The following is a 27478-nucleotide window of genomic DNA, read 5'->3' as shown; positions in this document are numbered from 1 at the left end:
TTCGGGGATAAACAAATTATAGATTTTGTTATACAGAATAATGAATAAAATAAAGGACAAAAAAGAGTGAAAAGTTCGTATTATTAATTAAATCATCAAACAAAGAAAAAAAAACTAGTATAAGATTTACACGACTGCCCCTAGACCTGCCCTGACTATAGTACACCATAGCAAGTTTATTTACAATTAAGATGATTGGATTTTGCTTACTTTTTACTGCGGAATTTTTAGTCAAAGTGGCAGTTGTGTGCGATGTTGAGCTGTTCTGCGGCAGACGGTATTCTCTCCTTTTTCTGATTGATATATTATTGGTAACAAACTAAACAAGATAGAAAACATGACCAACGCAAGGGCATTTACGATTACAGGAATTTGATTTGCCTTTGTATTTGCGGGTTTTGCACCTTAAGTGGCGTCGTATATGACAGTTTTTATACTTGTCAACTATGAGCCAAACACGAATTTGCCCATACACACAAGTCCACAAATACCTGACTCTATATACTGCAACTCGTGTGGGTTTTAGTATATCTGAACAAATCAAAATAACAGACTTAATCATTTTATAGATCAGGGTGAGGCATCTACCGGGCAACACACAAAAAAAATTGTTTTTTGATTTACATAACGAATTGCTGTAATAAGACGGGCAAATATTTGAGGCAGCGACAAGTGCAAAAAAAAAACATCATGTATTTTCACCCCACGTAAGCGCCTTTTTAAACATGAACTGTCGGATTATGATTTTATGCTAGATGGGAAACTACTGATTGTTGACAAGGGGCCATATAAATGGCTGGCCGGGAGGGTTGTGGCCCGCGGGCCGCCTGTTGCACAGTCCTGTTATACATACTGCATACTAAAACAGCTAAATCTAAACGTGTTTTATTTGTCAAATGTAACAACTGATATGCAAGTTACTACCTATAATGATATTCCTACAACAATATAGGATGCAATTGAAACAACTGAGAAACTGCCGACGACTGTAACTGCAAGTACATTGCTCTTCATTTTAAAATTGTCTAAACTTAATTTCAACTAAAAAGATGATTTTTGGGAAGCTTTGGTTGTATATTTCACCAACTTCTCAGCCTTGCACGTTGAAAGTCTGTAACTAGGTTACCCTTCAATGGAATTGTTTCCAGACGCATGGGTCGGGACCCAAAGTGGCGTCGTCTTCAAGTATTCTTTGTCGCATATATCTCCATCTACACCATAAAATTTATTACCTTTGTGTTCTAGTCAATTTTAATTTGTGATTAATATTAAAATGTTTCTCAATAGCAATTGCTCATGTAGTAGATATCACGACGTAAAAACTCGACAGCATTTACTTTGCTATGACAAGTAAATCCGCGCTAAGATTTCAAAAATTCGCTGATGGCAAACAAGCGCAACTTTCTCATTAGTGCAACTTTAGTGCAAGTGATTTCTGGGGAAATAAATTTTATGAAAAATAATTGTTTTATACTAGAAATTTAATTTTCGGCCATAAAAGCATTAGATACAGTCTTGCATTTTGGGATAATTTTGGTTCGCGATATTGCACAAAATAATTTTTTTTATAATTTGGGTCGCATGGAAAACAATTTTGGAACCATTGCTTTTAATATTTTTTTCCATAGATTTGATTTTAAATTTCAGCAAATTGTAGGATTTTGTTCTTAGAAGAATGCAACATTACTTACAACTCAACGTATCTAAGAGTCTTCATGGTAAAGACCACGAACAACAATGACGTCACCTTGCCGAAGCTGAACTTCACTGTGGAAACAATTTGGCTAATATTTATGATGTCGCACATTACAACATGCTGCAAACGTTTTTTACGCACAATAGTCCCGGATGTCCTGCAATTCATTGATTTATGGACGGGAATGAGATATAAAGTAATGGGGTCAGGTCATGATAGACTAGTATCGATACTCCCGTAGTGTGTTATTATGTCAGGTTAGGATTAGGCCATAATTTTATTCCGATTTTCTTTATTTTAGTTCTATCACGAGTTTGTGGATTGTCTGTGTTAGCCGAGTGAATATACCCCCTGCCCACAGGTTTTCTTTCCTTAACACAACTTGATGTAAAGTAGGCGAACAAAATTAGTTACCTCCATATTGGGAAACACACTTTTGGAGCGTCCTGGTGTCATTCTATGTTTTCTGGCCCCGAGGCATTTAACTCTGTGCACTGATCCACTTAAGGCTGGCACTGAGCCGCTCAAGTGTGGTACTGAGCCATTTAACTGACCCCGAGAGGTCCGCTCGGTACCGAGCAGATTATTATTTTTTCATTGTTATTATAAGAAATAAAAAGCTCATTGCAAAATAGCATTTTGTACTGAAGTTTCACGTAACACGGCATGCAACAAAAATTAACATAGTAGTGCAGGATGATATTTATATCAGATTAGAAGAAAGCCCTAATCAGGTGGCGAACCACTGCCTCTCGTCTGGTTACCACTCTATGTCGGGTATGAAACCCCGGGATTCGAATCTGTGAACCACCGCAGAGTAATTAGAGATGCGATGGCTAGCCAATTCAGAACGCTTAGCATGATGTATAAACAGTATAAATGTGGCGTATCTAGGGCAGGGCCACTCAACTGGCGGACCGCGGTCCGAATCCGGACCTTTCGGGTATTCGATTCGGACCGCGCCTAATTCTTTATTTTGAATCATTAGCCCCACTTTTGAAGTTTCCTTTTATAAAATTACTTTTATAGATTTAAATATATATGAAAAGAACTATAACGCCATAATAAACAATCTTGATTAGCTAATAATCATTAGTCGGCCGAGTAAGTGCGTGTTTAAGGATGCGAAATATAATTTCTGGAAAGACCGGACCCAAATATTTTTGAAGTTTTGTATGCGGATCTTTGACAAAAATAGTTGAGTAGCCCTGATCTAGAGTATGGCAGCCATGGCTCGTGCCATGGGCGCCGTTTGGACGGGGGGCGCAAAAAACGTGAAAAGTTCTAAACGTATAATGTTTCAATAAAACTTGAAAATAAATGAAACTCGTATTTCTAATTAAATCATAACAAATTCAACAAAAGTCAATGCAGTTTGCAGTTTCCAGCGATCAATGCAGTTTGTTCCGTCACTTTGCGCAATTGACGGCGATGTCATAATTCAATATTAATAAGCCGAAATTGATACGGTACTGGACTAACTGCACCTCATATTTGCTCTGCTATCGGCAAAAATGGAGTGAGATTCTTAAATGAATATCGCATGAAATAAAGTGTCTGGCGGAACAAAATCTCGCTTTGCGAGGGCACGGAGAATCACTTCAAGCAGATAGTAATTCAAATGTTGGTCATTTTCTTGGCTTAATAAAATTCCTTGCCGTCCTTGATCCTGTGCTGCGAGAGCATCTCGGTATTACAATATTTACAGTATTACAAAAGCTAAAGTGAAAAACAATTAGCTTTGTGCCAAAACTAAATTTAATCGCAATCTAAACAAATTCCTCGAGCTATTTTTCAGCTAAAATATCAAAATTTGATTTTAGTTTGGTTGTGGAAGCATCAGGCGGGCCCGATTGAATTACCCAGCGGGCCGGATTTGGTCCGCGGGCCGTAGTTTGCCCATGTCAGATCTAGTAAAATCTAGACTACGACGAGAAAACAGTGTGTGCCAAAGAAAAGAGTATTTTCTGGATTTCCCCAATATCCGGATAGCTTTGCAAATTTTGCTGACATTGGCAGTATCCATAGAAAATTGCGATCGGTCGTTTAGTAAACTAAAATTAATTCTGTCATACCTTCGATCTTCAATTAGCCAGGAAAGTTTTGTGATCTGGCCATATTAAGTATGAAGAGGGGTGAAACAAAGAAAACGAATTTTGATGAACTCATTGGCAACGTCACGAAATATACTATTCTAAGATCTTGTTATTGCCCGACAGTCTACTGTTTATTGTTTATTGTGTAGTTATTAAATTGCTTGTTATGTTGCGTGGTTGAGAGCAATCAATTCCATATAAAGGAAAAAAAGAAACAAGCGAAGTAGGGGGCGCATTTTTAAACCTTTGCCATGGGCGCCATTTTATCTAGATACGCCACTAAGTATAATTAAACTATTTCATTGCAAGTAGTTCATGTAATTTCAGTGGTCAGAGCCGTAACGTTATCCTAGTTATGTAGAAACCAAATGCGTCCACTTACAATCCATGTACAACGATATGTCATTTGACCTCGGCATCCATACGATTTGTATATTTATCCGGGGGGAGAGGAAAGCCGATAAGGTAGTTTAATCATATGGCCAACCACGGCTTCTCGTCCGGTTGCTAGTTCATGTCGGGTATGTTATTAGTTAGCCAGGTAAGACTTGATGGTAGAGGAAGCCGGGTAACGTGAACCACTCTAGGAATGCTCTCGCACATAACTATCTTGCATGGGATTCGAACCCACGAAGGGTGATCAGAAGTGCGATGGCAAGCGTATTCCTGACGCTTGGCACTATGCGCCACATCGCCGAGTCAATCATCCATCGTTAGGCATTTTTTTGTATTTTAATAGAACGGTCAATTACTGCATTCATATGGCGAAAAAGCATCTCTATACCGACCGAAGTGTGGTTGATTAATTTCCCAGACGAAGATGCAGGAACCATTAATGTTTACATTGACGTTAATAAAAAATAATAAATACCAAGGAATCAGAGATGCTGAAGCAAACACGCGTATAGAAGGAGCCATCTGTGAAATATGAAACCAGATTCCTCCGTTCAAGTACCTTTCATAAACTGTATGGAACTTCAACAAACCAGGAAAGATTTTACAGTAGCAAGTACGCATTCAAATAAAGAGCCCAATTTAAATGCGCCACTTCAACTAAACAATAAATGAATAAACCGATGGACGAGTGGATAATGGGACAACTCGAATGATTGAAATGATGTGACAGCATGAATATAACATCGACGAATCAGTTCAACACGTTTTCTACGGCCCTACTATCAAATCAAGAAGTACTATCATACTTCCGATTAAAGTAACACAGCGTGAGATCAATACAGCAATTGGGATTTTATATGGGATAGAGCAAACAATGATTATAATCATATATTTCGAGATTTGAATTAGAGGAAATGGAAAATGACACACCATACACAGTAAACTATACAATAGCAAAAGTATGGAAAATAGCTTTCAAATCAAGAAATCTAATAAAAATAATAATCTAATGTTATGTTAATCTTCTTCAAAAAAGCAAAATGAAAAAAAAATAGCTTCAAAATAAAAGAAATGCTAGTAAAAAAATTAGAACTAGAACGCTTTTTGTTTACCTACAGGATCAAATGCTTCGAAATTTTCAACGTTTGAAGATTGCTGTTGTCGGTAGAAGTCTATTACTTTTACTTATTTAAAAATATTCTGTGTCCTTTATGGAATTCGTTTTTTACTTTTAATTTCTGTGTGGTGACGTCATCAAAATTAAAAAATTCGCACTGTGCCGTGGTTACGTGACCGAATTTCAGGGATTCAGGTTTCACTTTCATTCTATCAGCAGCAAAATTGCGGAGTCCGCGGTTAATTCAGAGATGCATAAAGGGTCCGCAGGCCCATAAATATGAGAACCACTGCCGAAGAAGTTTATTTACACTCGGACCTAAGCTTGTATCTGCGCTTGTTGATCAGGATCCCTACAGCGGTTTTACAAATTTCTGTTAAGCTGTTGATTTTCAATCAACCTATTCGTGCTAATGAATCGTCCGTCATACCGACAAAGCATAGTTTTAAACATTTATAATCTTTTCAATGAGAAAAATAATTGGGCCACAAACAGCCATAAAAGTTTCCAAAGTCAGGAGCAGGTAGAAATAATTTCCAACTCCCTGAAGTCGTAAATCTAAATCTGTTGGCCAACGACATCGCAACGGTATCTCATTGAGTATAACGAGTCAACTACTTTTCCTGAAGTTGGAAACCGGATATTGTCTGATTTTACTTCAGCGGACGGAGCTGGATTCGCATTTTAAAATGAGCCACATGGGCTTTGTGCTTATTATTAATATGAGACCCGTGCACAATCAATAAAGTATATAAAAATTAAATTAATGATAATTTTGGTTTCCTGAATCACTTTTAAAAGAATCGGTAAAGTTACCTCTAATTAACCAGGAATTGTTAAACAACGCTGAAACAGACAGTATATTACTGCAGGACATAAGCATAAAAATCACTTATAATTCAGTTTCGGCGTTATAACCAATTTGTCAACGCATGATTTATTTTTGGTCAATACTCGGTCCATTTTGATTTCTGGACAAAATTGATCGATTAACTAACTTATTCGGGCAACTTTGATTTATTGCCTTCCAAATAACTTGCTGCTCGTTTAAAATATTCATTGTCATCATCCTCATCATCACTCGGAGAATCTGTAGCATTTTTGAATGCTTCCAATGACATTTCATAAAATTCAACCGCTTTCTCTCTATTTCCCATCTCGTTATGCGCATGTCCTGCATAGTTGATACAAAGTCCATACAACCGGTATGCGTGAGCTCCTTTTCCTAATACCGTCTTCATGAGGTTAAACGCAGACTCGTTTATGTTTGCATATTCCTGATTTTCATCGCAGTAATGGTAGCAAAGGCCGATGTTTACTAAACACCAAGCCTCATGTATTACTCTGACTTCTTTACTTGAACCCGGGATCGATTGCATGAATTTTAACATTTCGTGCATCAGTGGTATTACGTGCTCTTTGAATATCTTTTTCATTGAATGTTGTTTTGTATTCTTCAAAATTTTTTCAACGATGTATCGTATTTTTTCAACAGATTGTTTAATTTCCATCATCGATTCTTCCCCCGTATTATTAAGTTCATGTAGTTTAGCAGCGACGTAAAGTGATACCACAGCTGGAATGAAATTTTCTTCAGAATCGAATTTTGTGGCTTTACTTTTTATTTCATTGATAAACTGACTATAGTCTGATCTTCGAACCAAGCCAAGGAAATCTGTCATTTCACGCATAAGTGACATCACGTGACTTGACGCTTTTGTTTGTTTCTGTTTTATCATTTTTTCCATGATTGAGCTTATTTGTTCAATGGATGATAAGATACCTTGCATGGATCCAGGGGTTTTGTTTTCAAACTTATTTAATTTTGCAAGAGCATAGTAAGCAGCTACTGCGTGGACAATTTTGCCTTCCTTTTTAAATTGCCTAGCTAATTCCGCCAATTGCTTTAACTTTCCCACAAACTGTTCAAGCCTTTTGTCTTCGTCGCAGATGTTGAAATATTGACCAAGGAGAATCGGGTAGATATTTGCAGTATAATAATCGCAATTTTTCTTCACAATGCTTGATGTAATTTTGCAGCAAATAACACCCCACACAATGGCGATTACAGTTTGGAGCGGTTTGAGCTTCCGTGCTATAGTTAGAGTTGAGGCTGTAAAAAGAAGAATTCATTTTAATAACATACAATCATATAGTTTTTACTGATCTGTCGGATTTGTTTCGATTAGAAAATAACTGCTGGTCATTATTATACTGATTCATAAGATCTGCGACAAATTATTTTGGATTCCAATATTCAAACTTTAATTTCAGCGGAAAAATACTTTTTCATCTGATTAATAAGATTCCTTAATTTGAGTTACACAACCCAGAAATCTTGATGCGTGTCGATCACATGGCGCGCTTCTCCCCAATTCTTTGAAATAAAAAAAAAATTGTAGCTCCGAATTATCATGAATGATAACTTTGATTTTGTAATTTAGCTTACCTTCTCTTTTATACATTTCAATCATCTGCAGCGAGGAAGCCTCATATTCAATGCTGAGATCGGCACTGGCCTCATTGGATTTGCCGTTTTCTTGGGTAAAAGTATCGATTGCCTTTTTCTGATTGGTTTGAAATTCATTTTCTTGGTTTGTTTTAACCAAAGTCTGTGTCGGGGTGTTTGCCTGTTGTAGTATAGTTGTCTGGATGTCGTTGTCGAGTGCTTGTTTTGGATCTGTTTCTACGTTCATTTCAGTACTTGCAAGCGCCTGTTCCGAGATATGTCTAGCGATGTTTGGTCGTGTCTGAGTGTCCATATCTAGTTTGTAATTGTCTGTTTGCAAACGTCTGTCTCTTGTATGACGTCTGTCTGTTTGTGATTCCGTGTCGTCCATTTGCTTCTTATCCGTTTGATTCATTCTATCTCTTCTGGAAATGAGATTCGTTTGCGACTCAGATTCGGTAGTCGGACTTTCGGTTTGAGTCATCCAACCTGAAATAAAGAAAAACATTTAAATGCACTACTGAAAACTTGTTTTTGGTTTACCAATTCGTGATGATTTTTACTTAGTGGATACTTCCCAGAAACTTTACATTTCAATGTTCAAACAATTATCCAACTCAGCGGAAAAAAAGGAATTTTTTATATTTTATTTTTTCAATTTCCTAACGGATGAATGTATGACCAAGAAATTTGAAAAGGATATTGTGATTTTGGAAATATAGATATTTTTTGTTGAACTATTTTTGTAATTAATTTGTGTAGTAATTTGACACACAAGTGACATCTCGCGTTTGAGGCCCCTGGATAAGCATAATTGAGTTTGTGAAGACTGATTGTCTACACCAGTGGTTCTTAACCTTTGTGAGCCTATTCCGCAAGCTTGTGTCGCAAACTTTTGAACTAGGAGCACAACCTGAACTTATCAAGGGTAAGCCGATTTTGTACAAATTTGATAGAAACTTTAACCGCCTTAAGTTGATAGATTATGAATTAGTTACCTTACTATTGAGCATAGGTTGTTTTTTGAGTTAAATTTGAGGGGCATGCTTTCTCAAGAGAGTATCAACCACCGAAAGAACCTCTCTCTAGTTGTGACATTGTTTGTGGCGGAATAGATTGCAACAAACAGTACATTTAATTCATTCATTAGATTTATTATTGACACTTTTGCTGTTTTTCGGTGGCCAACTGAGGGATACGTGGCTTAGTTTCACAAAGAGCAATTTTCATGTCATTTTCGAATTGGAGTCGTGTTCAGCACATAGTCATTTTTCTTGAATGACATATTTCACGAAAAGACTCCTCGGAATTGCAAAGAGTTTATGGAGAAAAGAAACGTTGGACCACTTTGAAAATTGCGGTGTAATCTTAGATACCTAATCGCTGTGTCGAAATGACCATTGTTATGTCACAATGGTGTCAGGCGGCCAAGACCTCGTAACCATCAAGATGGGTGTTTTGTTATAAAAGTTGTGCCGATGGAAAGGGGCGAAAGCGGAATTGCAACCTGCCGCCAGATGGGTATAAAAGCATTTGCCGATTGTTTCCGAAACAGAAATACGATATGTATAAGCGCTATATTGAGGTCGTCGACAGGTGTTGATATTTTTACGCAAAGCCCGCCAAGAAATATTTTGTTCTGAAAATTCTATCCTTCAATAAAATTCAAACCTGACGTGATTTACCATTCATTTATGTGCACTTATTATATTCAACTTGTTCGTAATATTGAGCTACGTTTTATTAGTAGGTTATAAATATCATGCGCTTGGATGTAAATGAGATAGTCAAAATTATCTACAATCCGGGTGGAAATTCCAGACTTCTCAGTCTCATATCCATTTAGCAAATCAAATACTTAGCAAATTGTACTCAACCAACACTAGTATTGATATATTTGTTACCTATTGTTTTAGGTCTTGCTAGAGATGGTACATTTGCATCTCATTTATTTAAAAGTCCAGGTGAAATTTTGGAAATGCTTGTTGTATTTCTGGATTTGTTACTGTGGAACTCCCTACATTCAAATCAAACATTTGTTTTTAAAGTAGAACTTTACGAAGTATGACGTTTGCATCTTGACCAAACCCAGCTTGTCTAAATGAGGTCATTATTTTTAAGATTTAACTATTAAAATATATCAGGATTTCAAAACGCGTCAAATTTCAACGAACATTTCTCTGTGAAATTTGTATGTTTTAAGATGCATGCCTACATCAGAAAACTGTCTGCCAAAATGATTTATGACGCGCGTAGAATGAAGTAATATGCGCAGAAGAGTAATTTTAACGTTAATTGTTAGAATAGCAAATTTTGAGAACCGAGAACTAATTTAGCTGCACTCTTTACTCCAGCTCGCCTTATGGAACGCGATATCTGTGCTCTGCTGCGGCGTATTTAGTAGAAACTTGTTTCTGGGAGCGAAAATATGTGTTCTTTCTAAATTTCCGAAACCGAACATGGGCCAGATGCAAACAAGTGAAAATATATCTCCCCCACTCAAATGTTTTCGAAATCGTTTTGATAAGTACTTTCACTAGTCATACGTATAGATTGGACCATAATTGTAAGAGGCCTATTTTTAGGGGACGGAAAATGCGTTTTTTAGCATTTTTTTTAAAAACAGATAATTGGCCTATAGGACTAAACAAGAAAAAATAGATTTTCTTCCATACAAACTTTTTCAAACTCGTTTGATATTTCATCCAAATTGTTATTAATGCGAACACCGTTTTTGCGTGCCCACCGCGTGGCGGCCGCAGTCTAGGCTGCCTTACGTTTTGATTTAGCAAACGCGTGCTATGCGAATGTGGAAAGTTTTCGATAAAATACTGTAGGCAACCAGAGGTCTAATGTAGTTTAGCACCAAAATGTCATTTAGTAGACATGGCGTGCAATTGTTGCGTATGCTCATCCAGAAATTATTTCACTGTGTCTCAATCACGCCAATTCGAGAAAGATTAGTGAGCTTTACTTCCAGCTTCGTTTAGAATATGGTTTCGGAGAAATTTTGACGTAATTTTTGGTACGAGACGTAATTTTTGGATGACGTAGTCAAGCGGGATCGGGAATGACATATGCAAAAATTGGTACGCCACGCCCACTGGGAGTAATTGTGGTCCCAAACTACACTAGACTCGGGTACGCTACTCGTTCCATAGTTCCAGCTTCGATCAGGATATGGTTTTAGAGAAATTGTGAGTTGAAATTATTTGTTTTGGCTTTCGTGTCCATTTATTAGAACCTTGTTTTAAAATACCATAGAAAATGTAACAGATTGTGCAATGTGAAAAAAAAAATTAAAAATCTGACTTTATTTATAATTTCAGAAATTCTGAATCGTTCAAAAATTCTTAATGTAGATCTACGGCTTTGCCACATTGAACTGTTCTGAATTTACGTCAGTTAGATGTAACAAATCTAACACGAACCTACCTATTCCCAAAAGGGTTGAAAATCACTGTATTATGTTATAACATTTTGGAAGATCGACATCCTTCCGGTTCAGCGTTGCATACACATTTTATTGCAGTCTTGTGATTTTTTTGACGTTTTTTCACGGGGTCCTTTGAATTTTACCCGTTGAAAAATACCACCATAATGTAGCGATTAGACCTTCGCGTTCGAATGTCCAAATAATTTTCTCTGGGTATTTACAGTATCAAAAAATATTCATTACTTCTATCATGTCTGGTCGTCTTATTCTTTGATTCCATGGAAACCAGTTCTTCTTGTTCAATAGTTGGCAATGTCGACACATTCTCTTCTAGCTGTTCATTTCCTGTTGATGACTGCTGTGATTTTGGTGCGGGCATTTGAAGCACTTCATTGTCGACGAGACTTCTATCAAGATGCAGGGCTGTGAAAAACAGAAAAATACCAATTAAATTAAATAAAAATGTGCTGTCAACATCATTTCGACTGCCGGTTCAATCATATGGCGAACTACGGCCTCTCCACCGGTTACCATACCATGTCGCGTATGGGATTAGTTAGCCAGGTATTAGGTTTCAGATGTGTGAACTTGATGGTGGAGGAAGACGCAACCGAAAAGCGGTTACGTGAACCACCTAACGGCGGCAAGGAGTTCAGCCATTATCTCACACAAAATTACCACCACTGGATTCGAACCTGCTAATCTACGCAGAGTAAACAGAGATGCGATGGCAAGCGTATTCTTATCGCTTAGCACGATGCCCCACACCGCCAATCAATTCATCTTTATTTGTCTGTTATGAATCGTTTGTTAACTGATTAATGCTCTGCGGGTCTGCATACAAGCAGCTGCTCATATTTAAAAAAAATCTATGCTGGTAAATCCAGAACCTTTAGGGATAGCCATAATATTCCCTGATTATACACACGGAACTGCAGCTTGGGTAAGTTGAAGTGATAGCTGTTTACCTGGACCAATTGCTTTGAAATTTCCAGCTGTTAATTAAAATTGTTGTTCTCGCTAGAAGGCTATTGCTTTTATTTGATTCTACATTTTCTATGAGATCTGATATTTTATCCAAAATTTTATTCATGGGAACACCGTTTTCATTCCGCCAAGCGCGACGCCTACGTCGATGCTGCTTTCCGTTAGCACCACAAGTACTTCTCGTCGGCATAGGCATGGAGTAAATATGTTGCGCATGCTATTCCTGGCTTCACCTGAATACGTCATCTAAAATTACGTCACTGTGACGTCAATATGAGAAATATTGATGAGCTTTACTGAGCTTGTTATCGTTGTTGCAGTCGCTATTGCGGCGATGGTCGCTATACTTTGGCAATCTCTATTTCGTTACTGTGACGTAATTTTTGGATGACGTAGTCAAGCGGGATTGGGAATGACATATGCAAAAATTGGTACGCCACGACCACTGGGAGTAATTGTGGTCCCAAACTACACTAGACTCGGGTACGCTACTCGTTCCATAGTGTCAGCTTCGTTCAGGATATGGTTTTGGAGAAATTGTGGGTTGAAATTTTTGTTTTGGTCATCGTGTCCATTTATTAGAACCTTTTAAACTATCATAGAAAACGTAACAGATTGTGCAATGTGAAAAAGACTATTAAAAATCTGACTCCACTTATGTTTCAAAAAATTCTGAATCGTTCAAAGATTCTTAATGTAGAGCTACAGCTTTGCCACATTGAACTGTTCTGAGTTTACGTCAGTTAGATGTAACAAATCTAGCACGAACCTTTCCTATCTTGTTCTTCCCCGTGCCAAGGGAATGCAGGTCGTCCTTCTAGGCCACCTAATCCAGGTTCTTGAGAACTTCCGGAATATTCTTCGTCAAGCCATGTCAGAGCTGCTTGTTCTCGTGGACCATCTAAGTCTGGAAGTGGAGGTGAGCCTGAAACATATATAGTAATTTTTAAGTTATCACATTTCGCAACTTGCAAATCATTTTCGAAAAGATCGATGTTTTGACTCAAATATTTGTATATGAAAAATTGCGCCCACGTGTGGATTCTCCGCAGATTGATTTCAGCAAAATCGTGCCCCATAAATGAAATTTAGTCATGTGAATTTAAAATAAGCTTACCAATAGTACCGATACTAGATTCTCTTGCTTCAACTTTCGACCTGAAAAATGTACAAAATTAAATATAATCTTTCATCAGGCTGTCACACACAAATAGAAGCGCTAGTTCGCTTCGAAAAGTTCTTAATGACGACAGAACTGTTTACTGTGACCAATTATCGATTGAATCGTTCATTGTACTAAATCATATATTATAATACTTCATAGGCCGCCATAATAATGGGTCGAGGTAATATTTTCATATTGGTGCTGGTTTTGCTTAGGAAGTGTTTGGCTTGTACTAGAATACAATGCAACTAAAAATGTAACGCATATCGAACTGCAACTTTCCTACGGGATAAATTAATTTGGTGTTGACTGTAGATCAGTAGTTCTCAACCTTTTACTGACCGCGTACCACTTTACTGTTTTACTATGACCGCGTACCACCGACAAAGCTTCTTTTTTGGCGGGGGAGAAAGACACAAGAAACATGCTATGTGTGTATTTTATATTGTGGCACTACATCCTTTGTGGCGTAACACGCAAAACAAACAAAAACATGCTCATATCGCTTCATTTATTAATTTAAGGTGCGGGCGAGGGCGTTCTCCAGCGCACCCGCGCTATGGACGTTTCCCCGACCATTGACCCCGGAAAAATTACTCTTATACTTTACTATTGCAATCTTTATGCTTATTCTGAGAGGGTTTTGGCGCTTATAAACTGGTTCACGTGTTCGAAACCATAATTTTTATTAAAATTAATCAACCATGTGCCGTTTGCAGGTACTGATATGGCTAAGTTTAGCCCTGTCCATCGCAGCATTTGCGAGATTCAATTTTGATCACTGCAACTCAAGTAAAGCTCCGCGGAAGACATATTGACAATTAACGTAATTAATTCACTATTATTTTCTTGAAACACAACTGAAAACTGACAAATATCACTCAAAACTACAAAAACGAGGCAATTTTTGCAACCATGCTAGAATATCCGCTTGAGCGACAGAAGTGTCTGAGCGGCTGAGTGCAGAAATTGCAATTGTTACGTGTTGCGTCATTGTTGACTTATTGCTGATTGGTAATAGTTACGGGAATAAACAAAGAAACTGATGCTTAGGGAAACATCCATAAACACTGTTCAACAAATACATGCAGTAAAGAAGATAAAGCGTTGCCGGTATATTTTAGCCAACTGAAAGGTTAATTGTTGCAATAATTCAAATCTGCTCGCGTACCACTTGAAAAGCTCCCGCGTACCACTAGTGGTACGCGTACCACAGGTTGGGAACCACTGCTGTATATAAACGGTTGGTCAATTTTATGTTCTAAAATAAAACTGTGATTTTTGACAAGTCTAGCGAACTTTCGGAAAGTTAATATGTAAATTAATGAAATAAAGCTGTATGTATATCTGTAGCCTTTACAGCAGTGGTTCCCAACCACCGTGCCGGAAATGATTTTGGTCTACCGCAAAGAAATTTAATTTTTGAATTTATTTCAAGTGATTCCAATTTCTTGAATCCCGCAAAAATTACCCCACGGTTCTTGCTAACAAACAGAAACAAAAAATTTGAGTAGTCGTATGTGAGTTCTGTTTCAATTATAAGTTTTGCATGAAGCGTGCCAACTCCGTTTCGTAAAATGTCAAATAAAGTAACAAATAATTATTGTGCGATATTTCGAAAGGAATTATTATTTGACTAGTGGGGTCGCCACTATTGCCGATTTATTGAATCGCTATTTAAACTCGAAATAACATTTAGGATTCACGCAATGATTTTGCTGGATTTTTATTCACTATTTAAATACAGAAAATAAAACAGGCACAATAGAAAAGTAAAATTATAAGGAGGTCAACTATCGTCTTCATAGATAACCGCATTCCGGCGTCAGAAATGGTAATATTGATAGCTTAAAATTGGGACAGGTAATTTACAAACGGTAGGGAGAAGGATCAAAGCCGGCGCATAAGATAAAAAATCGTGATAAAATCCCGAATTCACTTCTTATTAGCTGTCTTTAACTTAACGTATGTCGCCGATATGAACGCATAGTTCTTCCAGGAATATAAAGCCAAACTTCGACGTTCTCCTTTGCGTAAAATTTGGCCATTGTAAAAAGAGGACGGGTGGAAATAACTCACTAACATTAGAAGGTCTAGTGTCCTGGATGTCTGTTGTATAGGCCTATACAATAAAAATACCCGATATTTGACACTTCGTTAAAAATATTCGAATTATTCGATTTGAAAAAAATATTCTATTTTGCCCTCCCTTGCGATCTGTAATCACGTCAGTAATCTGGCAAAACGCGTGGTAGTCCAAACACTGAAGTAATGAAATAAATAAAACATTCATTTAATTTAGTAAATTGTACTACCTCACGAAAGCGTGGTAGAATTGACGATTATTTCATATCTCGAACACAAAAACGGTTACATTCTTCGAATAGTTTCAGCGGCCGGAAAAGTCAAATAATAAATGCTATGATTATTGCCATCAATATATTCTCGGGCCTTGCACGAAATTCATAACGTGAAACGATACGTCCAGCGGTTTATAACAACTTTAAACCAATTTACTGTTTTTCGCGATAATAATTAATCGTTGTAACGAAATGCAGTTTGTTTGTCTTTTTCATTTATCCGCCGACAATAACAGGAGAAACGTATATATCAATTTGTAAGAAAAAGAGAATTAGGTTGTACAAAAATGAGAATATCTGTCATAATAATAAGGGCGTAACGTGGAACGCGGAAGGGCGAGCAAAACCGAAGCGCGTGATCGGCAGTGCATTTGAAGACCACGTATTACCCGTGCGGCCGCTCATCTTTTACGGTAATGTGAGGTGCTCTAAAGGCGCTCTCGTGTACATTATTGTAAAAAATACAGTTATAATATCGGTAACCATTACCAATTTGTTCGCGCTCGACTATCGCACTTTTTGAAAATGGTAATTTTGTAAAGCGGAAACAACATGTGTTTAAATAGAGACGAAATTATTGGGGTCGACCGCGCCCCCCTCCTTTCCTGCGTTGAGAGTGTGTTACTCTCTGGAAGTTAGGAGTATGTCTCAATCACATTCGTCTACAAATTGCAACAGTATTGAATAAACACCAGGCATAACAGTCCTGCAGACATTCGCCAATATTATTCTATACCTGTTACTAAATACAGGGTATGTTGTATTTACATGAATAAAATTAACTTTATCTGCTCTTCTTTGTTTATGATTATGTAATAGCCAACTGGCTTTATGAGTAGAAATGTTCGTGTTTTGTGATAGGTGTGCCGCGAATATCAATAAGGTTGGGAATCACTGCTTTACAGATTAGCTGTCGTCGGCCTATTTTTACCCTTAAACTTCACATGAAATATAATATAATATAGTGCCTAAATTTTTCAAACCAATGACTATGACTAGAGATAGAGTCCATTACTCACCCTACAACGTCTCCTCGAAATACTGAACCTTGGTACACCGGAGCAACGTGATAATGCAGGTTACGAATGTGACGAACAACTTGTATAAGAGTATTGCCGGTTTTCGGTTGAGGGACAACTTTATGTCCTGTAATAAAAAGTAGTTTTGGCGAATATTCATCAAAGTCATCAAATATTTTCCGCAGTAATACATATAAATGACAATGGCTTGTTTAATTAAAACCAGTGGTTCCTAATCTTTTTTTCTTTCGTGGCCCATTTTTGTTGCCAAAAATTTCGTGTGGCCCAATAACCATTTGTTGCAAGGGAAAGACTACAAGTAAAATCAAGATCTTTCTGCGAAAATGGACACTTCACCTTTAATTAGAATGAAAATTACCACAGCAGAAAACAGCATCATAAATCATTGGTACTACAATCAATGTTAACGATAGTGACACAAATGAAACTAGCAATTTTCAATAGTGCTGTGGCCCACCTCGAAATATTTTTGTGGCCCAGTAGTGGGCCGTGTCCCACTGATTGAGAACCAGTGTTTTAAACAATACAACCAAGTTAGGGTAAGGCCATCATTTCAGGTACAAATACTACTGGAGTCACTTGGCTAGTCACCGAACTCGTAATAGAACTAAAATAGGGGAAATTGGAATAAAATTATGGCCTGACCCAATTCCGCCATCCGCACAACTTGTCCGCCATCTTGGTTCACATACCAATTTGGACATGTCCGAATCATAGGCAATGGATTAATATCATTATAAATGAAACAATTTCATTTTGCTAAAGAACATAGGAAGGACCTACTTTAGTCAAACCAAATGTCACAGAAGAAAACTCGTGAAAATGTAAAGAAATACTTCAAATGATTACGTATCCACATTTACCACCTTCATCCGTATCTTTTACTTGGTATTCATGTCCCGTGCCTTGCTGATCATTAAGGTTATCTTCATGATCTAAGTCCTGAAATATATGCTCGTGTTGTTGTTGGGGTATTTGTCGTGGGGATTTTCCTCCGGAAGCTCCGGTATCATTGCTTGAATCGTGATCAAGGATATCGGATTCGACTATTTGCTGAACTGATGGATCCGCCTCGATTGTCTTTGGGTTGTAAAGATCGGATTTGTCTGCTTGTTTATCGATAGATTCAGACTCGATTGTTTGCTGATCAATCGAACTAAGAGTGTGTTTAAGCTGCTCCGAGTCTGACATTATTTTAGTTTCCTAATTGTTCTATAATCCTAACAATTATCCTAATTCTAACGAACAAATGAAAAAAATTTAATTCAGGCAAGTCTGTGAATTGTATTTTTCTCATTCACTTTAACACTAGCATATTATAATAATGACCAAATTTGTTCTTAAATATTATTGTGTCAGACATATATCCAAATGTCACATATATGATTCAGTAGGGCAGGGAGGGGTTTGCAACCTTTTTTCCGTTAAGTACCCGAGTCATAAAACAATCATCCCGAACCCCCAGTAATCAGACACCAAACAAAGTTGTAGTATATTGACTATTTTCAAAGTCATAAGGATATTAACCTTAAAATCTCTCTTTCAAGTTTCAATTAGCAGATCGCTTTCTACTATGATTGCAACACATTGTATTTCGAGATTTCATAGTTTGACTCAAAAGCCGTGGGTTTCGTCACAACAACGCAAGATCAGGGAAAATCTACGCTGAGTTTCAATCGGCACGCATTCTCCTCTGGTAGTAATATAATTGAATTATGTCTGTGAATCAAACTCTCAGAATGGAAACAGCTATTCTAAATCTATCACTTCGTACAAATTTATAAATGAAACTATTTTTTATATGTGTAGCAATACTATGAGAAAAATGATTGAAATAATGTATCCAAAGATAGCATATGACTGCAAATATTTCAAATTTGCACTTAATTCTTGGACGCCATTTCAAAAATCAACACATTTTGTGTTAGATATACGCAGTGTATGATATTGATAAAACATGTTATACATCTTGCTTTCCTAGTCCTTGATGTAAATATTTTTAAAACGTTGTACTCAAGTATAATAAGAGTCCCCCCAAAAAACAACCGAATATTAAATCTATGAAGTATCACAATTATGCGGAATATCAGTCTGTCTATACGGAAATCTACACCACGCTACTTAAACCAAAATCAGACCTCACAAAACAACCTTATTGTAAATGTGAAAGATTTATTACAAAAAGTCAATTCATCAGCTCATCAGCCTTACCTCAAATGTTGACTAGATTTTCTTAAGAACAATTTTAAAGCTTTTGTTACATTTATATTATTTGTTTTGGCGTCACCTGATGAAGCTTAAACATCACTGACAACATAATGAGCTGACGTCTGAGTATCTTTACAAAATCATCAAAGCGAGAAATCTTTTATGTATTAACTTCTCGTGTTTCATTATACCATTTGTTCGCATTTTGAAAATTAGTGGCCTCGATCACCGATCAACCGAAATTAAATTATATCAAGGTTCATTTTATTACTGCCTGAATTAAACAAAATTTAAATACAATTTTAAAAATTTAATCTAATGATGAATTGCCTACTATTTCTTGATTGTAATTATTGAAAATAAATGTACACTAGTAATACAATACCATGTTATTCAAATAGATGACACTACTTAGGTACACAGGTAGCATATCAATAACCACTCGTAGCTTTATTAAAATAAAAAACTCTGAATAAAAATTGTCACATTCTTACACTCAGAATTTCATCATATTTTTTTGATAAAATTTATTTTCAGGGTGATCAGACAAAGTGTAAACAAATGTTTATTAATATATCTACAATATAAATGTAAGAGAGAGAAAAACATTTTGCTGAAAATAGCAGTATAAAGATAAATAATAGAATTCATTGTTATTTTTCGATATATCCTCCCTTTGCCTTCACTACACGCCTCGATCTGATTGGAACTTGACTGCACGAGGCACGTATGGTTCTTCTGAAATTTTGTCCAACAATTAATGAATCTATGCCTTAGTAGAGCAGTTGTTCTCAATCTCAGATACGCGATCGACCAATGATACACGGAAGCTTTTCAAGTGGTACGAATGCAGCTTTGAATTATTGCAACAATGCTAAACGGCGTCTATAGCGCTGCGAGTGCTTGTCTTTTATAGCTCTCGCCCGTTACAGTCCACCTAAAACGAAACGGGCATGTTTTCTTCATTTTGAGAGTTACGTCACAATACATAACCACTAAATTATCTTAAATCAAACCTCAGACGAATACGCTTTGATCAGTGCTAGTCTCTATCACGAACGCTCCATTATTACTTATCGATCTTGATCGGTAAGTATGTTGATAGGTATTTGTCTGTATGTCTGTTTGTATGTCTGTGTGTTAGCTGCACGCGACATCTCACGAAAGCGAGGTTCAATCTGCTTCAAATTTTGCATGTGCATTGATCTTATCTTGGACCAGAAGCCTATTGGCCTATTGATTTTGGATGGATTATGTGGTATAATTAGCGAGTTATTAATTAATTAGTGATGGGACACACGGTGTCACTATGGAGTAAGACCACTGTTTTGGGGGATCCCCTAACCTTCGATAGATAAGTCTTCGGTTTCTAACCGAATTCTAGTTTGCCGATTTATTAATGCAGACGCTTTGTGACGTAACACGCAAAACATGCCCTTTCCGTTTTTGGTGGGAAGTACCGGGCGAGGTTGATCTCTAAAGACAAGGATTACAAACGCTGTCCAGCGAATAAAAAAGTTAATTGTTGCAATAATTCAAAGCTGCTTGCGTACCACAAGTGTTGCACGTACCTCAGGTTGAGAACAACCGCTCTAAAGCATAGATTGATGACTTTTTGGGACAAAATTTCGGAAAAAAGACCTTCGTGCCACGTGCAGTCAAGTTCCAAACAGATCGAGGCGTGTAGTAAAGTCAAAAGGAGGATATATTGGTCAGCTTTCTTTTCAAACTCATGATTACAAAATAACATACAAATGACTGCAGATTGTCTGATTACCAAATGTGAGGTACAAGATGGAAATTACATAATTTTCTGACATATAGGCTGTATATTTTGTAATACTGGTTAGGCTGCTTTCAAAAAGACATCCGGCATGAATTATATTGTTGGGCCATAACATAAATATTTAACTATCAGGCACAGCCAACCCAGGCTAGATTCCTCATTCAATTTCAAGTTTTCTATGATTCCTATGTTGTTAGCATATATTCCAAACCAAAAAGATAGAAATCCAGTTAACAATTTAGACTAGCCAAGCACAATATTCAATTTTCCTAGTTGCTTCAGCTAGCCCTGACACTTGTCTATTCATTGAGTTGACATTAGTGATGTAAAAGATGTCAAAAGATTTTTCTGGTTATTTTTCATGACGAAACAACACCAAATGCGACGCGGTCCACATGCGGCCCGCGGGTGTTGGTTCGGACCACACTGTACTCAAGTATTATATCAACGAAATCCGAAGATATAGCATAAGTTATTTTTCATTTGTTTAGTATAACAATAAGCCAATGTAATATATCTATCACAAGTCAGAAGATAACATGAATTCCACGGGCTAACTTTAATCAATGGGACAAGCATAGTAATATAGGAAACTACATTTTTGAGACACCACAATATTTACTTCATAATCGAATTAAATAATTTTTCCAAATCAACCTTTAAATTACGCTAATCCCAGACTCAGTTTGTTAATTATAGTGTCAAAACTAGAAGCCCTGATGGATGGGTTAATCAAAAGGCAAGTCGCAGACCAACAACTTGAAGCTGGGAATCAAAAGAAGTTAAAATTTAAAAAAATATTGTTGTTGTTCATGAGGTTGAACCAAATGAAATCAGATAATTGTGAAAGTACGGGTAAAATTAATATGTGAATCATCATTTATGGTTTTTAAAGGAAACATCAAATCTCCCTACACACCTTTGGATATCATAGATAAAATTTGAGTTTAATCGAGTTCGCAGCTGGAATTGATATTCGACTTTTTTGCAATTTCGAGTCAGGTGTTTGAGTGAAATTTTCCAACTTCTAGGCGGTTGTAAAAATTCTCCGCATCTATTTGTAATAAAAAGACTAACTGCGCTACATGAAACATGTGTGACAAGTGAGACACATGCGACAAGTGGGTTACATGGGACATGTGTGAGACACGTGGGATTTGTGAGACGAGTGGGTCACAGGGGACAAGTGGGTTACATGGGACATGTGTGAGACACGTGGGATTTGTGAGACGAGTGGGTCACAGGGGACAAGTGGGTTACAGGGCACATGTGGAACAAGTAGGACATACGGGACACGTGTGACAAGTGGAACACATGGGACAAGTGCGTCACATGTGACAAGTGGGACATGACATTTCCGAGACATCGTTTTTTTACTCATGTTTAGCACACAGGTTGAATGAAAAACCCTATATATATATATACCTGTATACCATGAATAGAAAATCGCAATAAATTAACAAAATCGTCTGATGATGATGTGTTTTACGCTACGAATAAGTTTCAGGTTTGCCATCTCCTTCCAAAGTTTCTACAAACAAGCAAGGTTCGGTTGTGGCCATGACGTTTTAATCCACGATCTTTAACCTGTGAACAAGTGTCACGGATTTTATTATCCGTGTGTTTTAATTTAGTTTGTCTTTTTGTATTTGCCTATATGCTTTTTGAGGACCCTTAATTTGGATATACTTCATCCGGATCCGGTTGCTGTAGGACTCCGATCACCAACTTCGCAGGGTCTGACAATCAGGAAAATGAAACAAAAATCCAGCTTGGACGAAGAGTTAACGGAACCATTATCAACTCAGCGACTTCGGGAACGGTGTCTCAGGCAGAACATAACAGCATTTTTTGATTGGGCTGAGTGAGTCTTGGTGTGATGATGAAGATCCCGGCATGTGTGCGGTGGTTAAAGCTGGCTGGACTGTTGTGACCGGTTTTCAGAAGTGGGATTGTGTGTTACCTTCAGTGGTGGAGCCCTTGGGTGTTGGAATCCCAAGTTGTGTGGTCAACGTGAGCCAGGAACCGGTGCATGTCGAGGCGGGTACCTCAGTGGGAATAGTTCACCCAATAGGGCAGGTTTTCCAAATTGCTGATATGTCTAACTCTGATCCTGAAGTGGGGGAAAGTTTGCCTGATCACCTCGAGCCGTTATTATCCGAAGTGAAACATTTAAATGAAGATGAGAAAAACCAAGACATCTTTGCCAAGCCTGTCAAGCGGAATCCATATCGAATAGGATTTGAAGAGCAATTTCGCTCATGACTATTTTTTATTGTATCATCTTGTTTAAACCATTTGGCTATGTGAAAGATATTTTGAAGAGGGGAAGGGGTACATAATCTTTAGAAAATTTGGTTGTTTTGTGTTTTTTAAATTCGATTTTGAGAATGAAACTGGTGGACTTTCAATCTAAACATGGGGGAGAGATTCTGTCACGGATGTTATCATCCGTGTGTTTTAATTCAGTTTGTCTTTTTGTATTTGCCTATATGCTTTTTGAGAACCCTTGGTTTGGATATACTACATCCGGGTCCGGTTGCTGTGGGACTCTGATCACCATCGAGTCGTGAGAAATAAGAGCTTCCCGCCTCTTCTCCGGTCGCCTCGCTGGCGGCCGGACGTGTTTTCCTGTGTTCTCTGTTTTAAGTGTTTTAACTGTGAAGTTGCCTCATATTAAACCACAAATCCGGAATCTGAGTCTTCAGATTCTTTCAACAAACAGAATTGAAAACCTATATGTGTCACAAGTCGCTCTTGAGCTGCGCTCGTTAGTAGGAAGTTCCCCGTAATAACGACAGTGGTTTCTATGCCAACAGGTTTACATATTAAAAAAATTATTTAATATTGTTTATGCTAGATTTATCTTCTTTGCGTGTAGTTGCAATCATAACAGTGAGTTTGTTTTAAAAATGTTTCAACTTAAAAGAAAAAAATTAGGAATATAATTCAACATAAGAAAAAAGACAATAAATTTCATTTTGACAGTCGAATTAAATTCAGCAAAAATGTAAGAGAATTAAATATTTTTTATAACTGTAATCGTTGTAGAAATCATTTCGTATTATTTCATCCTGAAATGCAAAGATATTTTGTCTTTTTTCCATTGTAGAATGTCCATATACAATACATTTTTGTAATGCTTATCCCCTCATAAAGGCAGTAAATTAGTAAGACTGATAAATGACTAAATATTTCCACTCCCAGCCATGAGTGGTATTGGTACAAATGCCTTAATTTGTATTATTATTACATCTCTTTTCTCTACTTTCCTTTCCCCCTAGGTTAGTGTGACTCTTATGCCAGATATGGAAATGGCTTCTCAGTTATTATTGGACACGTTTAGTGGACATAACGATCGTTTTGTTTTTATGTTGTTCTAGATCTTGTTGTTCTTGGACACTTTTTGGACACCTAGTGGAAATATTAAAAAACCGCTTTTCTCTTTGATCACTGGACCAATTGCTTTGAAATTTTTAGTGGTTAAAGACGAAATTTTTCTCCAGAAGGCTATTACTTTTATTTATTTCAAATATATCTGTTAGATCTGTAAAATTTGTTTTGTTTGCTATCACGTCACCGAACGTTCTGCCGACATCGGACGCCATTTTGTGTCCTACTGTACTGCATCGCTTGGTGTGAATATATTTGTAGACTGTGATCTGACGGTACGGTAAACCGTACTGTACTGCGAACAGACGTGTCCATATATTTGGGCGTAGCTCTCTTGTTTTATTCAGATGAATAGAATAAATTTGTGAGTTAACTTTCAAGTATAATGTAAAGAAAGACAAGAAAGTTGTCTAGATTTACGTCCCCAAGAATTTTATTTGGAATAACGTACATGTAAAATATTCCGTCACTACTATGAACAGAGCTGTAAGAATATACAAATCCTTTACCGCGCTTGAAGCTTGAAGAAAGATTAAGCTGTGACCTATAGTGAGTAATAATAACACAGGTCTGTTACCAGATTTATTGTTCTGTTTTAGATAGGTTTGCCTAATTGCCTATCAATTTTGTTTTGCAATTTCATAATCAAGTGACATCATTGTGTTAATTAAAACCTTATGTTCATTAACTCATCTATGTTTTTTTTTATTTTATTTCAAAGTCTTGTACTTTCTGGCATTTACCGTAGTTATTGTTTGTGACTTTTTTATGAGTATTTTCTTAATTGTTATTCTATTATTATTATTGTGAACAGTTATTTTTTGTACATCTTCCCATCTTTTCTTTAATGTCCAACATTGTTCAAATAGAGAACTATCAGGAAACATTATACTGAATATATCAGTCAACAATAGGTAACCCATTACAACTGAACTGATAGTTTTGGTTTTGTCTGGCTGACTTTCATTGAAATGTTCCGAAGATATCCAAATGATTAATTTTTGATCCATTTTTTATAATTTTTGACTTTCAATTCACCGAATATGTCTTATCAACAAAATGGATGGGGCAAATTATGTCGGTTTTTGTATAACTTTATCAAAGAATTGCTGTCAAAATTGGTACTGCACATAGCTATTTTTAAACATATTTTACAAAATTGTTATTTGTAAAAGGCTATTTGAGATCGATCATTTGATAGTTTTTTTATGATAATTTTGGTCTAAACATAAAATCATGCTTGTGAACTTGTAATAGTGTTGTATCCTACAACTGTCTGCTAACAAGTTGCTACTCATATTTAAAAAGAATTTTATGCTGGTAAATCCAGACCCTTTTGGGATAGCCATAGTATTCCCTGATTATACACACGGAACCGCAGCTTGGATAAGTTGAAAGTGTTAGCTCTTCAACTACTGGACCAAGTGCTTTGAAATTTTTAGTGGTTAAAATTGTTGTTCTCGCTAGAAAGATATTACTTTTATTCGATTCTACATTTTCTATGAGATCTGATATTTCATCCAAAATTTTATTCATGGGAACACCGTTTTCATTCCGCCAAGCGTGGCGCCCTGCGTTTAGGGCTAGGCTATCTTTCGTTAGCACCACAAGTACTTCTAGTAGGCAGAGACATGGCGTAAATATGTTGCGCATGCTATTCCTGGCTCCACCTGAATACGTCATCTAAAATTACGTCACTGTGACGTCAATATGAGAAAGACTAGAGAGCTTTACTGAGTTTGTTATCGTTGTTGCAGACGCTATTGCTGCGATTGTTGCTAATCTCTATTACGCTACTGTGGCGTAATTTCTGGATGACGTAGTCAAGCGGGATCGGGATAGACATATGCAAAAATTGGTATGCCACGTCCAATGGGAGTAAATGTGGTCCCAAACGACACTAGACGGGTACGGGTACGGTACTTGTTCCATAGTGTCAGCTTCGTTCACGATATGGTTTTGGAGAAATTGAGGGTTTAAATCATATATTCTCGCCATCGTGTCCATTTATTAGAACTTTTTATCATATCTTAGAAACAGATTGTGCAATGTGAAAAACCAACTAAAAATCCATCTATGTTTCAAAAAATTCTGAATCGTTCAAAGATACTTAATGTAGAGCTACAGCTTTGCCACATTGAACTGTTCTGAGTTTACGTCAGTTAGATGTAACAAATCTAGCACGAACCTTCCCTATCTCTTGTTCTTGTTCGTGCTAAGGTAAAGCAGGTCGTCTTTCTACGTTTTCTAATCCAAGTTCTTAAGAACTTCCGTAATATCCTCCATCAACCTAGGCGAGAACAGCTTATTCTCTTGGACCAGATTGATGTGAGCCTGAAACATCAACATTAATTAACTTATCACCTTTCACAACGAGAAAATCATTTTTATAATGATAATTGATATTTTGATTCAAATAATTTGTACGAAACCCCCGCCAACGATCAAAATAAGGAAATTAGTAATTATTTAGTTAAGGTCCGGGAATGCAGATTCAGCAGAGGCGTAGCCAGCATATTTTGCGCCCGGGGCAAAATATAAAATTGGCGCCCCGACCCCCACGTTCAATCATGTTTTCTATTGCATTTAATTGTATTTGTAAAAACAAATTATATATATCGTCACGCTAATAACCGAATTACGTAAGTCATTTTTAGCTGTTTTGAGAAAAACGTAAAAAAAACTTCCTAATGATATTGCTATGCCATTGAGAGTCATTAATTTGCCATAGTTCAACTTTTTGATCGTAGCCGGATTTAAGTTAATTTGTATGACGCAGTCATGTGACGTCATAATGGCGCACTGTGACTTAGGCAAAAATGTGTCTATGACTAGGGGGAATACGCAATTTTGCAACTTAACTATATGTACCAGTCCTGAAAACCAAATAATCCAAAATTCCTAATCTGTTTCAATTACATGATTTTTTATGTTTAAAAATATATATTCCATCAATATAACACGCTCTGCACATCACCGAAATAAGACTAAAGTTAAATATAGAATAAAACAGCAATGCACCCAATATAAAAGCCAACCAAGGTGAATTGGACTCAGACAGTGAATATCACAAGTGCACGCCTTCCTATACAGTAGTATAAATTGAAAATTATTAGCACTAAGCTAGAATCTGAGATGCAAAAACTCGAAAATCCTTCGCCGAGGTTATTTTGCCTTTTGCGAAGCTATACAAAATAGAGCATATGTCCCACTCAGTTACTGTCAAAGATGATTTACATAGTCTACAATAAATTCATTTTTCCAATTTCACTGTCGTAAACTGGTTAACACGTCATCAAAATCTGTTTTTTTCCAATGTTTCTCTTTCAACAATTAGAAGTGCAAAATC

The 27478-nt window shown here is 36.8% G+C and overlaps 1 protein-coding gene across 1 annotated transcript; it reads right to left on the bottom strand.

Moving 5' to 3' along the window:
• Nucleotides 1-5044: 5044 nt before the first annotated feature.
• Nucleotides 5045-17933, bottom strand: LOC144422089 (uncharacterized). The gene is made up of 7 exons (XM_078111895.1): nt 17606-17933; nt 16722-16848; nt 13295-13335; nt 12947-13102; nt 11434-11613; nt 7755-8243; nt 5045-7418 (listed from the first exon to the last, which is right to left on the bottom strand). Exons 1-7 carry the CDS (start codon nt 17931-17933, stop codon nt 6304-6306), a joined length of 2436 nt encoding a protein of 811 aa, XP_077968021.1. The 3' UTR covers nt 5045-6303.
• Nucleotides 17934-27478: the final 9545 nt, after the last annotated feature.

This window comes from Styela clava, chromosome 4 (assembly GCF_964204865.1).
Source record: "Styela clava chromosome 4, kaStyClav1.hap1.2, whole genome shotgun sequence".
NCBI classification, from domain to species: domain Eukaryota; kingdom Metazoa; phylum Chordata; class Ascidiacea; order Stolidobranchia; family Styelidae; genus Styela; species Styela clava.
The sequence above is the reverse complement of the archived record's forward strand: the minus strand, read 5'-3'. Positions and strand labels throughout refer to the sequence as shown.